The 16692-nt window shown below is 37.0% G+C and overlaps 1 protein-coding gene across 1 annotated transcript in view; it reads right to left on the bottom strand.

Moving 5' to 3' along the window:
• The window catches only part of CFAP47 (cilia and flagella associated protein 47), a 497722-nt gene that overhangs the window by 235978 nt on the left and 245052 nt on the right, over positions 1-16692 (bottom strand). Inside the window, exons 38-39 of the mRNA XM_006066421.4 lie at positions 11836-11986; positions 8342-8430 (exon numbers count right to left, since the gene is read on the bottom strand). Coding sequence (XP_006066483.4) covers positions 8342-8430; positions 11836-11986 — 240 coding nt within the window. The remainder of the gene's footprint in view (positions 1-8341; positions 8431-11835; positions 11987-16692) is intronic.

The following is a 16692-nucleotide window of genomic DNA, read 5'->3' as shown; positions in this document are numbered from 1 at the left end:
GTCCTGTGGCCACTGCTGACTTTTCCAAATTTGCTGACATATTGAGTGCAGCACTTTCACAGCATCATCTTTTAGGATTTGAAATAGCTCAACTGGAACTCCATCACCTCCACTAGCTTTGTTCGTAGTGATGCTTCCTAAGGCCCACCTGACTTCACATTCCAGGATGTCTGGTTCTAGGTGAGTTATCATACCATCATGATTATCTTGGTTGTGAAGATCTGTTTTGTGCAGTTCTTCTGTGTATTCTTGTCACCTCTTCTTAATATATTCTGCTTCTGTTAGGTCCATACCATTTCTGTCCTTTATTGAGCCCATCTTTGCATGAAATGTTCCCTTGGTATCTCTAACTTTCTTGAAGAGATAGAGGGAAAAGCAGTAGAGGGACTCAACTGCATGTTTGAGGTGACAAAAAACCAGTACACTTGAAGATAGGTCAAATAAAATGATTACTTTCAAACAATGGAAAGAAAAAAGAAGGAAGAAAAATTAATGTTAATTAAAAATTTAGCCTCAGAGAACCATGGGACACCATCAGACAGCCAAATGTAAGCCTAATCAGAATCTCAAAAGACAAGAGAAAAAAAAAAAAGAAGCAGCAGACAGAAAATGTGAAGAAATAAATGATGAAAACTTTCAAAATTTGATAAAAATATTAATTTACACATCTAAGAAGTACAAAATATTCTGTGCAGGATAAATTCAAGGTGATCCATAACTAGACAATAAGAGTCAAATCATTGAGAGGCCAAGACACAGTAAGAAGCAGAAGACAACTGACTCAACACCTGTCTTGTTCCTCAATGGGGAGGGAGGTGGGAGGGGGGTTCAGGATGGGGAACACGTGTACACCCGTGGCGGATTCATGTTGATATATGGCAAAACCAATATAATATTGTAAAGTAATTAGCTTCTAATTATAATAAATTTAAAATAAAAGATAAAAAAGATTAAGAATTATATTCCCATTTAAAACCTAAAGAACAAAATGCAATGGGATGATGTATACAGCATGCTGCATGATTATCAATAAGGTATACTATATACAGCAAAACTATCCTTCAGAAATTAAGAAGAAATTAAAATATTACCAAATAAAAAAATGAAAGAATTCATTGCTAACAGACCTATCCTATAAAAAAATACTACCAGAATTTCCTTAGGCTAAAGTAAAAGGACACTAGAAATGAACTGTAAACCACATGATGAAATAAAAAACATACATAAAGTTTACACAGGCAACTCTATAAAACAAATTATAAATGTACTTTATTTGCAATGTACCCTTTTTGTTAACCTTTCTGATTTAAAATAAAACGGTACCAGACAATAAATATAAAACTGTTTTATGGGCTTATAACTTACAAAGATATAATGAGTATAACAATAATAGCATTAACAAGAGGCTAGGAAAAGGAGATACATTGAAGCAAAATTTCTAAGTTTACAGTAAAATTAAGTTGGTGTCTAATATGAACTAGACTGTTTAAATTAACATGCTAATTATAATCTTCAGGATGACTATGGAGAAAAATTTTAGAAAACATATAGTAAAAGAAATGAAATTTTTAAAGGCACACTAAACTGTACTGTATCAGAGATTATATTAAGTAATGGGATTAACTCTCTAATCAAAAGGCAGAGATGGACAAAATGGAAAAAAAAATAGACTAGAAAAAAGACAAACATTGGTTCAAAGTCACAACCAGATTGGGAACAAAAGAAGAATAATAAAATACCATGTAAATAGTAACAACAAGAGAACTGGAGTGGCTATACTAATAACAGACAAAATAGAACTTAGATCAAACACTGCTCTTAGCATGACAGCATGAGAGCTCCATGGATCAGTTTCCAGTAAAATGAGTTCAAATATAAAACCCAACTATTTAAACTCTCTGGAAATGATCTTAAAGGGATATAGCCAATTAAAAAAAAACAAAACTATTCAATAGTAATTATTAAATTCAGTAAGCAAAGATGTAGGACTTCCCTAAATGGTAAGGAAGTCCAGTGGTCCAGTGGTAAAGAATCTACCCGCTAATGCAGGGGACACGAGTTCAATCCCTTGTCCAGGAAGATTCCACATGCTGCTGGGCAACTAAGCCCCTGCATCACAACTACTGAAGCTGACATGCTCTAGAGCCCATGTGCTGCAACAAGAGAAACCACTGCAATAAGAAGCCCACACACCACAACAAGAGAGCAGCCCCCACTCACTGCCACTAGAGAAAGCCCACACAACGAAGCAACGAAGACCCAGCACAGGCAAAATAATAAATCAATCAATAAAAAAGAGAAGATGTAGTCTGAGGCATTTGAACCAAGACTACTCACTCCTTCCTTCTTCCCCACCCAATTAAGAAAGAAACTCTACTCCAGACTAGTACAGCTAGGGACAGAGGACACATTAGTTTCCTAGCTCTCAGGTGGAGAGCCATCTTTCTGAGAGATGTATGACATCAACATTTCTCATAGCCTCAGAAAGATGAGGCTATGTTCAGGCCTGAGAGGAGCCGAGGGGCTTCCTTCTTCTGCCCAGTACCCAATCATGGACCACAAGCTCTGCATGAGTGTGAAATCACCATTGCCCTAGCTTACAAAGTGGTGGTTCTATGCTGGGAGAAGCAAACCAGGAAGACCTGAAACTACTTCCCCCCACCCTACCTAGCATTCAGGTGCTAATATGGGGGTGTTACTTCAAGAAAAGTTTACCATTGTCCCCCTTTCTACCAACACAGTCATGGCTCAGAAATTTTACCTAGAGGGAGAAGCTGACCTTAATACATATAGCTCTTAATCTCTTCACAAAGGACCTGATTTCATTTTTGAAAACAAGTGAAGATAAACCCAAGGGTGCTCTTAAAACTAGTGCAGTTGTGGTGAAAGGCAATTAGGAGGAATCCTGCTAGTTTGTTGGAGAAAACTGGGGAAAGAGACAACTGAGAGGAGCCCTTGTGGAGACAGAATAAATCTCAAACATTGACCTAAGGGACTATTATTTCAAAGGAGCTGGTTTTGATTGAATTAGTCTGAGGAGCAATTTATACCTTCCACAGAATTCAAATCAGGGAAATTTAATAGCTAAGTGTGGACACAGAAAGACACGGTCAAGAAAGCTATGCCAAAACCATCATTATCCAAGAATGACTGTGGGCATAGTCAAGACTGTATCCCCTAGAAGCAATATTAGAAGGTTCACACTATGTATGTGAGGCATTTTTTTGAGGGGGAGAGGGAGTAAACATCTCTAAAATAAGCCAGCCATGTAGTAAAAAATTAAACAAACAAACAACATTAAAAATCATGTGGGAGATGAGACCAGAATTTTCAAAATTGTCCAGTTTCCAACATAACAATTATGAAACAAGCAAAGAAACAATAAAAGAGGTATGCAAGAAAAGCTGCTGGATAGAGTGATCAGCTATCATATTTAACAGAAAACCAACTCAAAATAGCCACTGTAAATGTCTTAAAAAACTAAGGAAACTATGACTAAAGAAGTAAAGGAAAGCATGATGATGAAATTAATAAAAAAGAACCAAATGGAAATTTTGGATTTGTAAACTACAATAACAGATTTAAAAAAATCACTAGAGGGGCTCAGGAGATTTGAATTGGTAGGAAAAAGAAGAATTAACAAACTTTAAGACTGATAGAGATTATGCAGTCTGAAGAACAGAGAGAAAAATGAATAAATAAAAATAAACAATCACATATATATATGGTACACAATTAAATGCACCAACACATGTTTAATGAAATAAGCCAAAAGAGAGGAAAAAAGAAAAGAAAAAACATCGGAAAAATAAGGTGAGTGAACATAGCTGGAAGTGTCACACTCTCCGATCTCAAATAATATCAAGCTATAGCAATTAAAACAGTATGGTATTTGCACAAAAACAGACACTTAGATCAATGGAACAGAATTGAGAGCCGAGAAATAAATCCACAGATATATGATGAATTAATTTACAACAAAGGAGCCAAAAATATACAAGAGGGTAAAGACAGTTTCTTCAGTAAGTGGTACTGAGAAAACAAATCAGCCACATGTAAAAAGAATGAAACTAGACCACTATTTTATACCATACACAAAAATTACTCAAAAACAGATTAAAGATCAGAACATAAGACCTAAAACTATAAAACTCCTAGAAGAAAACACATGCTTATGTAAACTCCTTGATATAGGTCTTAGTGATATTTTGAGTCTTGACACCAGAAGTAAAAGCAACAAAAGCAAAAATAAAGAAGTGGGACTACATCAAAATATAAAGCTTCTGCACAGCAAAGGAAACCATCAACGAATATAAAGGCAACCTTCTGAATGGGAGAAAATATTTGCAAATCAATTATCTGGAAAGGAGCTAATATCCAAAATATAACAATCACACAACTCTGTAGCAAAGAAACAAGCAATCTGATTAAAAACTGGGCAGAAGACCTGAATACACACTTTCCAAAAAAGACATACAGATGGCCAAAGGCACATGAAAAGATGCTTAACATCATTAATCACGCATGCCTGTGTGCTAAGTCACTTCAATCATGTCCAACACTTTGTGACCCTATGGACTGTAGCCCACCAGGCTACTCTGTCCAATGGGATTTTCCAGGCAAGAATACTAGAGTGGATAGCCATTTCCTCCTCCAGGGGATCTTCCCAAACCTGTATCTCCTACACTGGCAGGTGGATTCTTTATTGCTGAGCCACCAGGGAAGACCTAACAACGTGGTATTATGCTCTATCTAAAACATTTGTTAAGAATGTAATTCTCATGTTAAGAATTCTTAACATAGAAAAGAAAAAAGGAATACAAGGAAACTTTTGGAAGTGATGAGGATGCTTATTGCTTTAATTGCTGTGGTAGCATCATGGTACATGTATACATCCAAACTCATCAAATTATATACTTTAAATGTACAGTTTTTTCCATATCAATTATACCACAAATGTTCTTAAATAAAGAAAAATAATAGAAAATATCAAAGAAACTAGGAGAAGGGTCTTTTAAAATATCAAGAAAATTAACAAATATTTACCTACACTGATCAAGAATAAAGGAGAGAAAAATCAAATTACTGAAATAAGGGATGGAAGAAGGGCCATCACAACTGCTTTTGCAGAAAAAAAAAGAAAAAACACAGATTATAAGGGAATGCTATGTAAAATTCCATGCCAACAACTTAGATAATTTAGAAGAAATATACAAATTCCTAGAGAGGCACAAACGACCAAACCGATTCAAGAAGAAACAGAAAATTTGATTAAGCCATAACAAGTAAAGAGATGGAATTAGTAATAAACTGAAGTTCCCACAAAGCAAAGCTCAGAGACAGATGGCTTCAGTTGTGAATTCTAGCAAACGTTAAAAGAATGAATACCAATCCTTCACAAATTCTCCCCAAAAATAGAATGGAAAGGACCACTTCCCAAATCTTTCTCTAAAGCTATTATTGGTGATATAAAAAACAGATAAATACATCACAAGAAAAGAAAGTAAATCCTGTGGTTATAAATGCAAAATCTTCAATCAAATACTAGTAAACCAAACTTTACAACATGTAAAAAAAGCATTATACAGCACGAAGAAGGCAATGGCACCCCACTCCAGTCGTCTTGCCTGGAAAATCCCATGGATAGAGGAGCCTGGTAGGCTGCAGTCCATGGGGTTGCTAAGAGTTGGACATGACTGAGCGACTTCACTTTCAGGTTTTACTTTCATGCATTGGAGAAGGAAATGGCAACCCACTCCAGTGTTCTTGCCTGGAGAATCCTAGGGACGGGGGAGCCTGGTGGGCTGCCGTCTATAGGGTCACACAGAGTCGGACACGACTGAAGTGACTTAGCAGTAGCAGTAGCAGCATGAAATACTTGTGTTCTGCCAAAGAGGAATTTCAGATCTGGTCCACAGAGGTGTGAGAGCTAATTCTATCTCTGTTAAATCTGCACCGGATAGGGGATTAAGAAATGTAAACTATTATGTATAAGTAAACTATAAGTATATGTTTTACAGCACAGAGAATAGAGCAAATATTTTATAATAACTATGAATGGAGCATTACCTTTAAAAACTGTGAATCACTATATTGCATTTCTGAATATATAATATTGTATATCAAGCATATCTCAATAAAAAATAAATGTTTAAATTTAGACTGGGTCACCTTTTTTGCTAAAAGTGTTGTTAAATTTTGATAAAGTAGGAACAAATCTGGTCAGTGGGCTGCATACAATTTTTTGGAAAATTTTCTGAAATTTTAAATTGTATTTGAAAATACATTTAATATGAGATTATTCATAATAAAATTCTGATCATTTTTGCAAGTAATATGAAAAACTTGATAATTTGTTTTATTGTTTATAACATTAAAATAGTCTATGTGAATTATTTGGCATTAAATTTCCTCTCATTCTCTTTTATCGCATTTTATCTTTAAAAGTAATGTATGTTTACCATAAAATAGTGATTTTACAGATTTTGTGAGTGGCCTTAAATTTTCATGATTATATGCCCATTACCTAAGTTTGAGGGCCACATTCACATAAGAGATGAAGGAATCAAAAGTCTCCAACAAATAATCTTGTCCTCTACCAAATCATGTATTCCTCACAAGTAACAATTTTAATTACATCTGAGATAAATCATAAAATTGGCTTCCCTGATGGCTCAGCGGTAAACATTCTGCCTGCAATGTAGGAGCCACAGGTTTGATTCCTGGGACAGGAAAATTCCCTGGAGGAGGGCATGGCTACCCACTCTAGTAGTTCTGCCTAGAGAATCACATGGACAGAGGAGCCTGGCAGGCTATAGTCCATAGGGTCCCAAAGAGTAGGACATGACTGAAGTGACTTAGCACGCATGCATACACACAAACCATAAAATAACAATGACATATTATTATTTTTGGAGAAACATACAATTATAATATTCTACCAATGCCAGGAACTTTGAGATTTTCTTTCAATTTTACCACCAGAATAAGAGTTAACATATTCGATCTTGATTTTCTCTGAAGAACTGCAGTCAGTCATTTGGTTCATTTAAGGGTATATTTTAATACTGGATTAATGCCATATATTCTGATTTTTTTTTGTTCCTTACATTCTGATATAACATTTTAATAAAATTATAGTAAATAAAATTCTCCCTCACTGAAGATGGGAACCATAAATTCACCAATAACTGTTTTAACAAAAGAATTTTTGTTTTGTCAACAATAAATGATATTGTTAATAAGAAATTACCAAAAGCCTAGATATATAGTAATTTAAAAACTGAAAATTATCAAATACTAATATAATAAGCATACATACAATTTCCAAGCAACACAAGTATTGCTGTAAGAATTTGACTTTTAAAGTTGGTAGAAACAGAGTTCATAATTCAAGCAGTATGTAAGGTATGGAGGAGGGTATGGCAACCCATTCCAGTATTCTTGCCTGGAGAATCCTCATGGACAGAGAAACCTGGCGGGCTACAGTCCATGGGGTCGCAAAGTCAGACATGACTGAGTGACTAAGCGCAGCACAAGGTATCATTAAGGGCTTTCCAGATAGCTCAGTGATAAAGAATCCACCTGCCAATGCACGAAACACTGATTTAATCCCTGGGACAGGAAGTTTCCCTGGTGAAGGAAATGGCAACCCACTCCAGTATTCTTGCCTGGGAAATCCCATGGTCAGGGGAGCCTGGCTGGCTACAGTCTATGGGGTTGCAGAAGAGTGGGGCACGAATTAGCAGCTAAACAACAACAATAAGGTACAATTATCCATCTTCTCCCTCAACATGTAAATACATAGAAAGATATTTTCTATTTGGGACCTTGAATAAAACTTAAGCATTTTATTGTCTTTTTGTTCCAAATATATTTTGTTGTTATTGTTGTTGTTAAATCTAAAGATGTACAAATGAACATTTGATGTGCAGTTTTAATTAGTCATGATGCTTTAGGTGAAAATAAATTTTCTGCTTGAATCAACATTTCACTTTTGGAAATTAACAGATAAGAAGAAATAATAAGTTTAAAAGTCTATTACTTATAAATTTTTAGAAATTGAAAGAACTATACATTTCAATAAAGATAAAGCTTATTGGCAAAATTAATAAATTTGACACAATCAGCATTAGCTTTGTAGAGATCAAACAGCATTTCAAGGGAAACTGATTTACCTTCATTATTTGTTCTATTTTATCTGCTGATGCTTATACATTTATAGTAATATAAATATGCAAAATTTCTCCTCAAAACAGTTCACATTTAAGAAAACTACATAACTTCTCTTAAGACTGGATATGGCTAATTGCAATGAATTTACACCAAAACAATAACTTACTTGAAGTCCCCAGAAGCTTGGAAGGGATTTTTAACTTTCACAGTAACTTCTTTCCATTTATAACATGGCGATTTGCATTTTATAGTTGCCTAAAGTAAAAAAGAAATAAAACATAGTATATGATAATAACAAAAAAGAATATCCTCAACTATAAAATATAGGCTTAAAGTATCTGAAAACCTGTCCATTTAAACATTTCAGAGATATTAATTTATATAAACATTATACTGCCAAAATCTGAGTGGGAAAAAATAAAAATAGATTTTACCTCATCACTGATCCATAGTACTATGCTAACAACTGAATGATTGTCACAATACTGTCTTCTAAATTTATTTCCTTAAAATTCATTTTGTTCGTGACTGAGCATGATTTTACATTTGCAAATTAATCCATCATATATATATATATATACACACACACACATACACACACTGAATACATATGACATAAGGAAGAGGAAGGTGTGTGTGCACATATGCACACTGGTGTGCGAGTGCAAGAATATCTGTGATATCAGTGTTGGAACATGTGTGACGGTGGCATGCCTGTGTTTCTAATGTAGTGGCTGTACTGATATATTTTTACTGTAATAAAAGCACAAATATAAAACTTAAATTACTCAAGACTTCCATGAAAGAAAAGATTTTAGGAATTCTACACTTGTAGACTAATCAGGATCTTACCTTATTTCTCCATTATTATCCAATTATTTCCTGATGTCTAAGACCATGAGTGGCCAAATGGAGAAGTAAACAGAGATCATATAAGATCCAAGTGTCAGCTTTTCTGCCCCAGAGCCATAATGACAGGCTAACACCATCCATCCACGTCTCTTAAACACACGTGGCAAAGCAATGTTTTTTTTTTTCAGAGAATTTGTGTGAGAGGGTTAGGAAATGTAAGAATTCAGGAGGAAATCAGAAGATCACAATAGTATCTCAGTGACAATCAAACATGTGCTTTCTGTTCGGGGTGTCCTTATTGAATAAGCCATTCTGTCCAGGTGAGCATCTTAATGCTCTCCTCACACAAAGTGGCCTTCTAGAGTCATTCTCTTTACCTCCCACTCAAGCCACTGCACACCTATGATTTTTCATAATCCATATGAAAATCTGGCAAGATAAATTTATTTCTTTGCCATACAGCCAAGGTAGAAAATAATATGTAGACAAACTATGGCTACACAAAGTCAATCATAACAATATCACAACTATTTTACAGAGATTTAAAAATCCTTCTCCCCCATCCTTTGAGGTAGTAACACTTTAGAACTCTGACTGGAACATCATTACCTCTCACTAAATGCCGGTCTTAGCATTATCTTTGTAATGGATTTGCTCCAGAGCACCCTAAAGATAAATTGATAAATGTTCCTCTCAGAAACAGAAACATTTTCTTTGCTATGTAAATCACCAAATCTTAATTCAAATAAAAAACAGACATAGGCCCAGGGAGTGCTTTAACCTAAATCACAAGTCTCCATGGCAGAAGGTCATGTAAATTGCTATACACATAGTGAATGACTCCTTGATATAAAGCACAAATATAATCCTAAAAAGACAACCTTAAAACAGTACTCAATACAAGTCTTTTCAAAATGCAGATAGCCAACAGGCACATGAGAAGATGCTAATCATAAGAGAAACGCATATCAAAACCACAATGAGATATCATCTAGCATCTGTCAGAATGGCCATTATCAAAAAGAACACAAATAACAAATGCTGGCAAGGGTGTGGAGTAAAGGGAACCCTTTTACGGTTGGTGGGAAGGTAAATCACCACAGTCACTGTGGAAAGCAGTATGGAGGTTTCTCAAAAGACCAAAAATAGAACTACCATATGATCCAGCTATTCCACTCTGGGCATATAGCCAAAGAAAATGAAGATACTAATTTGAATAAATACATGCACCCCAACATTCATAGCAGCATTATTTACAATTGCCAAGATATGGAAGCAACCTAAGTGTCCATAAACAGATGAATGGATAATGAAGATGTGGGGTGTATGTGTGTGTGTGTGTGTGTGTGTGTGTGTGTGTGTATGTGTGTGTGTAATACATATATATAATATTTATTTATTTATATGTGTGTCAGTATATGTGTGCTCAGTTGCTTAGTCATATCCAAGTCTTTGCGACTCCATGGACTGTAGCACACCAAGCTCCTCTGTCCATGGGATTTTCCAAGCAAAAATACTGGAGTGGCTGGCCACTTCCTTCTCCAGAGGATCTTCCCAACCCAGAGATTGAACCCACATTTCTTGTGTCTCCTGCATTGGCAGGTAGATTCTTTATTACTAGCGCCACCTGTGAAGCCACACACACACACACACACACATATATATATATAGCCATTTGCAGCAACATGGATGTACTTGGGCTTTGCAGGTGGTGCTAGTGGTAATGAACCCAATTGCCAATGCAGAAGATACAAGAGATGCAAGTTTGATCCTTGGGTAGGGAAGATCCCCTGGAGGAGGGCATGGCAACTGCTCCAATATTCTTGCCTAGAGAATCCCATGGAAAGAGGACCTGGAAGGCTACGGTCCATATGGTTGCAAAGAGTTGGACACAACTGAAGCAACTTAGCAGGGGCAGGATGTATTATGGTAAGGCATTATGGGCATTATGCTAAGTGAAATAAGTCAGAAAGAGACAAACACTGCATGATATCACTTATATGTGAGATCTAAAAAATGCAACTAGTGAATATAATAAAGAAAGGAAACAGCCTCACTGATACAGAGACCAAATTAATGGTTACGAGTGATGAGAGTCGGAGAAGGCAATGGCACCCCACTCCAGTACTCTTGCCTGGAAAATCCCATGGATGGAGGAGCTTGATAGGCTGTAGTTCATGGGGTCGCTAAGAGTCGGACATGACTGAGCAACTTCACTTTCACTTTTCACTTTCATGCATTGGAGAACGAAATGGCAACCCACTCCAGTGTTCTTGCCTGGAGAATCCCAGGGACGGGGGAGCCTGGTGGGCTGCCGTCTATGGGGTTGCACAGAGTCGGACACGACTGAAGCGACTTAGCAGCAGCAGCAACAGTGATGAGAGTGGGGAGGGGCAATGTAGGGGTGGGAGGTACAAACTCTTGGGTGTAAGATAGGTCCAGGGATGCATTGTACAACAAAGGGAATATAAAACATTTTGTAATAACTGTAAATTGAAAGTAATGTTTAAACATTGCATACAAAATTAATAAACAAAACCAAAATTTTAAAAGTACAAGTCCTTTCAACTTCTATTATAAAATTGAGACTTATTTCCAAAGAAAGAGTATCAAAGCAAAAATATCAGAGATACAGAAACCAAAAACTGCACAAATGTAAGTAAGTACACATCTGTGTCTGCATATGCACATGATCTCAAACAAGAGCTGCCAGGAGATAAAACTTGGAAGAACAGTTGTACTTGGAACACTCCATGGCTTGAGAAGAGAAGCAAAAAATATATCATAAAAGAGGTAAGATTTACTTACAATGGTTTTAAAATTGAGGACTTCACCCTTGAGAGCAAAAGTCATCGTAGTGCCTCCTATTCCATTCTTAGGTCTTGAAATTAATAGCAGTGAAGCTTCAGCAGGATGGAGGAAGCGACTGGTAAATTTCAGAGTGATAGTAATTTGGTTTCTATTTAACAAAAGATAAAAATAAAAACTACTGTAATGAAAAAAGACAACAAGCATCTATCAGTGAAGAACATATACCCAGTACACACACCCTGCAAAATACTCACTTCTACAGTAAAATTAAGATTGGTGTAGATTTTAGAAAGCCTATAATCTAGTTATTGCTGTCAGTCAAAACATATTGATCCAGTCTCTAAAACCTAGAGTTAACTTCCAAATGCATATATTATCTACCGAGTATTTGATTTTCTAAGAGTTAGCCATAGGAAATCACGTATGCATTTTTTATGTGAATTTTATAGGACATTCTGGGCTACTGGTTAGGCACATTCTTAGTTACATCAATGACTTTTGATTACATGGAGGAAAAAATGAGAAAGACAAATTAAAAAAAAATACTTCAAACTGTGGTTGAAAATAAAATTCAAACCTCAAATCAAAATAACAGCATATAAGTAGCATGATTTTTATTTGAAAGACAAAATTAAAGGAAAGAATAAAGAAAACATGTATCTCCTTTAATCTTCAACTTTCTAGTTTAAACCATAGTAAAACAGTTAAAGAATCTATGGATTTGGAAACTTTATTTCCCAGTTTTTAGGGGAATGACTAAGCCATGGCACCCTGGCAATCTTGCATAACCACACAGGCCATACATATGCAAAGTTTAACTGCAGTGGCTATAAGTGTTGCCAGAAAGTTCTGTGATCCTCCCATAACATGAGAGCATGGAGTTTCAGGAAAAACTGCGACAAGAACATTTCTCATTTGCCTCTCTATCTTCGCTGAGAGGCTGTTAGCAGAGAGTTTCCCATTGACTCCGCGTAGCCCCCTCCAGCACAGTGTTACAGGCTAGAAAACTGCTTAATTGCAGCATGAAACTGACTGTCAGCAACTGGTGTCCTCCCCTTCATGGTGCAGTCTTCTGGCCCCTTTTGTTTTGGCATCACTCTGCATAAGGGGCATGGAGATCTGCCCCTCTGGTAACTTTTGCTTTCACTGTTTATGTAAGTAATGAGCTCTCCGAATGAAAAATGGGCTCAATGTTTCTTTACTGGCTGAATCTTTCTGCCTTACCTTTCCACAGCTGTAGGTGGTAAACCTTGGAGACTTTTATCTTTGCTTTTTCTCTGACTTTTAGCATAGTTAGCGCTATGCATCATATCACAGTTATTCTTTGCACAAACTATCACCTGTCATTTTCCCTTAGGATACACACAGTTGGGAACAGAAATGGCAATAGCTTCTCTCAGCATTAAACTATGGTTTAACTTCCCCAGAATCTTTGAAGAATCTCTTTTGAATAGGCGAGCTTAGGGTGCAGCATAGAGTAAAGTGAATGGAGGACTTTCAAAATCAATTGAAAAATTCTCAAAATTGATTTTTAGGGAAAATTACAACTCAGAACTAGCAGGAATGGGAGAATTTTTTTCAGATATAATATCACTAATCTCAACTACTGCAAAAGGACATTTTCATGACTATTATAAAAAGCTCATGTACTTAAATTTAACTGAAAAGAGAATATTTGACCTTGAAATCTTTTTCTGGGTGTTTTTCAAACTCTGTGTTAGGATGCCTGTGATTTAGGATTTTTGTAGATATTCAAAAATTCATTACTAGATAAAGCCATATGTTCAATTAAAATTTATAATGTTTCAGACTTTGTTTTAGGTTTGGGGGATAATTAGAAAAAAAAAAAAAACACACACTATTCCTGAACTCCTGGATCTTTCATTTTATATGACATGGCAGACATTAATTATGTCATAATAAAATAAATTTGAAAACAAACTATGTATGTGCTATGAAGTGATATAAGGGCATGTAATAGAGAGTGTGATACAGTCTGAAGGGTCAGAGGAAGTGATATGTTAGGAGGATGAGAATGAGTTAGGTAGGATTTGCATGGGATGAAAGAAGGCAAGTACTCTAGTATGAGGACTTCTGATGATTTTAAATAATCTATCAAAGGCCAGTGGTGTTGAAGCTTAGAGAGCAAAGGTGTTAGTGATACAAGATGTGGTTAAGAGCCAGCCATGAAAGGCCACGTGGGCTATGTTGAGATATTCGGTCTATATCACAATGGTGATGGGAAGCTACTAGAATATTTTAAGCCAAAGAGTTGAAGAAGGCAATGGCACCCCACTCCAGTACTCTTGCCTGGAAAATCCCAAGAACAGAGGAGCCTGGTAGGCTGCAGTCCATGGGGTTGCGAAAAGTCGGACACGACTGAATGACTTCGCTTTCACTTTTCACTTTCATGTGCTGGAGAAGGAAATGGGAAACCACTCCAGTATTCTTGCCTGGAGAATCCCAGGGACGGGGGAGCCTGGCGGGCTGTCATCTATGGGGTTGCACAGAGTCGGACATGACTGAAGCAACTTAGCAGCAGCAGCAGCAGCAAGCCAAAGAGTAACATGACCAAATTTACGTTAAAAACATTATTGCTAGTCTAATATAAAGGATGGGCTGCAAAGAATCCTTTTAGGAATAGATTGTAGCAGGCCAGGTTAAAGGTGATCATTTCAGTTCAGTTGCTCAGCCATGTCTGATTCTTTGCAACCCCATGAACTGCAGAACACCAGGCCTCCTTGTCCATCACCAACTCCTGGAGTTTACGCAAACTCATGTCCATTGAATTGGTGATGCCATCCAACCATCTCATCCTCTGTCATCCCCTTCTCCTCCTGCCCTCAATCGTTCCCAGCATCAGGGTCTTTTCAAATGAGTCAGCTCTTCGCATCAGGTGACCAAAGTGCTGGAGTTTCAGCTTGAACATCGGTCCTTCCAATGAACACCCAGGACCGATCTCCTTTAGGATGGACTGGTAGGATCTCCTTGCAGTCCAAGGGACTCTCAAGAGTCTTCTCCAACACCACAGTTCCAAAGCATCGATTCTTCGGCACTCAGCTTTCTTTATAGTCCAACTCTCACATCCATACATGACTACTGGAAAAACCATAGCCTTGACTAGATGGACCTTTGTTGGCAAAGTAATATCTCTGCTTTTTAATATGCTGTCTAGGTTGGTCATACCTTTCCTTCCAAGGAGTAAGCATCTTTTAATTTCATGGCTGCAATCACCATCTGCAGTGCTTTTGGAGCCCCAAAAAATAAAGTCTGACACTGTTTCCACTGTATGGGACTGATGCCATGATTTTAGTTTTCTGAATGTTGAGCTTTAAGCCAACGTTTTCACTCTCCTCTTTCATTTTCATCAAGAAGCTCTTTAGTTCTTCTTCGCTTTCTGCCATAAGAGTGGTGTTATATGCATATCTGAAGTTATTGATATTTCTCCCAGCAATCCCACTTATTCTTCTTCCAGCCCAGCGTTTCTCATGATGTACTCTGCATATAAGTTAAATAAGCACAGTGACAATATACAGCAGTGTCATAATCCTTTTCCTATTCGGAACCAGTCTGTTGTTCCATGTCCAGTTCTAACTGTTGCTTCCTGACCTGCATATAGGTTTCTCAAGAGGCAGGTCAGGTGGTCTGGTATTCCCATCTCTTTCAGAATTTTCCACAGTTTATTGTGATCCACACAGTCAAAGGCTTTGGCATAGTCAATAAAGCAGAAATAGATGCTCTTTCTGGAACTCTCTTGCTTTTTTGATGATCCAGCAGATGTTGGCAATTTGATTTCTGGTTCCTCTGCCTTTTCTAAAACCAGTTTGAACATCTGGAAGTTCACGGCTCATGTATTGCTGAAGCCTGGCTTGGAGAATTTTAAGCATTACTTTACTAGCGTGTGAGATGAGTGCAATTGTTCAGTAGTTTGAGCATTCTTTGGCCTTGCCTTTCTTAGGGACTGGAATGAAAACTGACCTTTTCCAGTCCTGTGGCCACTGCTGACTTTTCCAAATTTGCTGACATATTGAGTGCAGCACTTTCACAGCATCATCTTTTAGGATTTGAAATAGCTCAACTGGAACTCCATCACCTCCACTAGCTTTGTTCATAGTGATGCTTCCTAAGGCCCACTTGACTTCACATTCCAGGATGTCTGGCTCTAGGTGAGTTATCATACCATCATGATCATCTGGGTCATGAAGATCTTTTTTGTACAGTTCTTCTGTGTATTCTTGCCACCTCTTCTTAATATCTTCTGCTTCTGTTAGGTCCATACCATTTCTGTCTTTTATTGAGCCCATCTTTGCATGAAATGTTCCCTTGGTATCTCTAATTTTCTTGAAGAGACTGCTAGTCTTTCCCATTCTATTGTTTTCCTCTCTTTCTTTGCATTGATGATTGAGGAAGGCCTTCTTATCTCTCCTTGTTATTCTTTGGAACTCTGCATTCAAATGGGTATATCTTCCCTTTTCTCCTTTGCTTTTTGCTTCTCTTCCTTTCACAGCTATTTGTAAGGCCTCCTCAGACAGTCATTTTGCTTTTTTGCATTTCTTTATCTTGTGGATGGTCTTGATCCCTGTCTCCTCTAAAATGTCATGAACCTCTGTCCATAGTTCATCAGGCACTCTATCTATCAGATCTAGTCCCTTAAATCTATTTCTCACTTCCACTGTATAATCATAAAGGATTTGATTTAGGTCATACCTGAATGGTCTAGTGGTTTTCCCTACTTCTTCAATTTAAGTCTGAATTTGGTAATAAGGAGTTCATGATCTGAGCCATAGTCAGCTCCCGATCTTGTTTTTGCTTACTCTATAGACCTTCTCCATCTCTGACTGCAAAGAATACAAT

This window comes from Bubalus bubalis, chromosome X (assembly GCF_019923935.1).
Source record: "Bubalus bubalis isolate 160015118507 breed Murrah chromosome X, NDDB_SH_1, whole genome shotgun sequence".
NCBI classification, from domain to species: domain Eukaryota; kingdom Metazoa; phylum Chordata; class Mammalia; order Artiodactyla; family Bovidae; genus Bubalus; species Bubalus bubalis.
The sequence above is the reverse complement of the archived record's forward strand: the minus strand, read 5'-3'. Positions and strand labels throughout refer to the sequence as shown.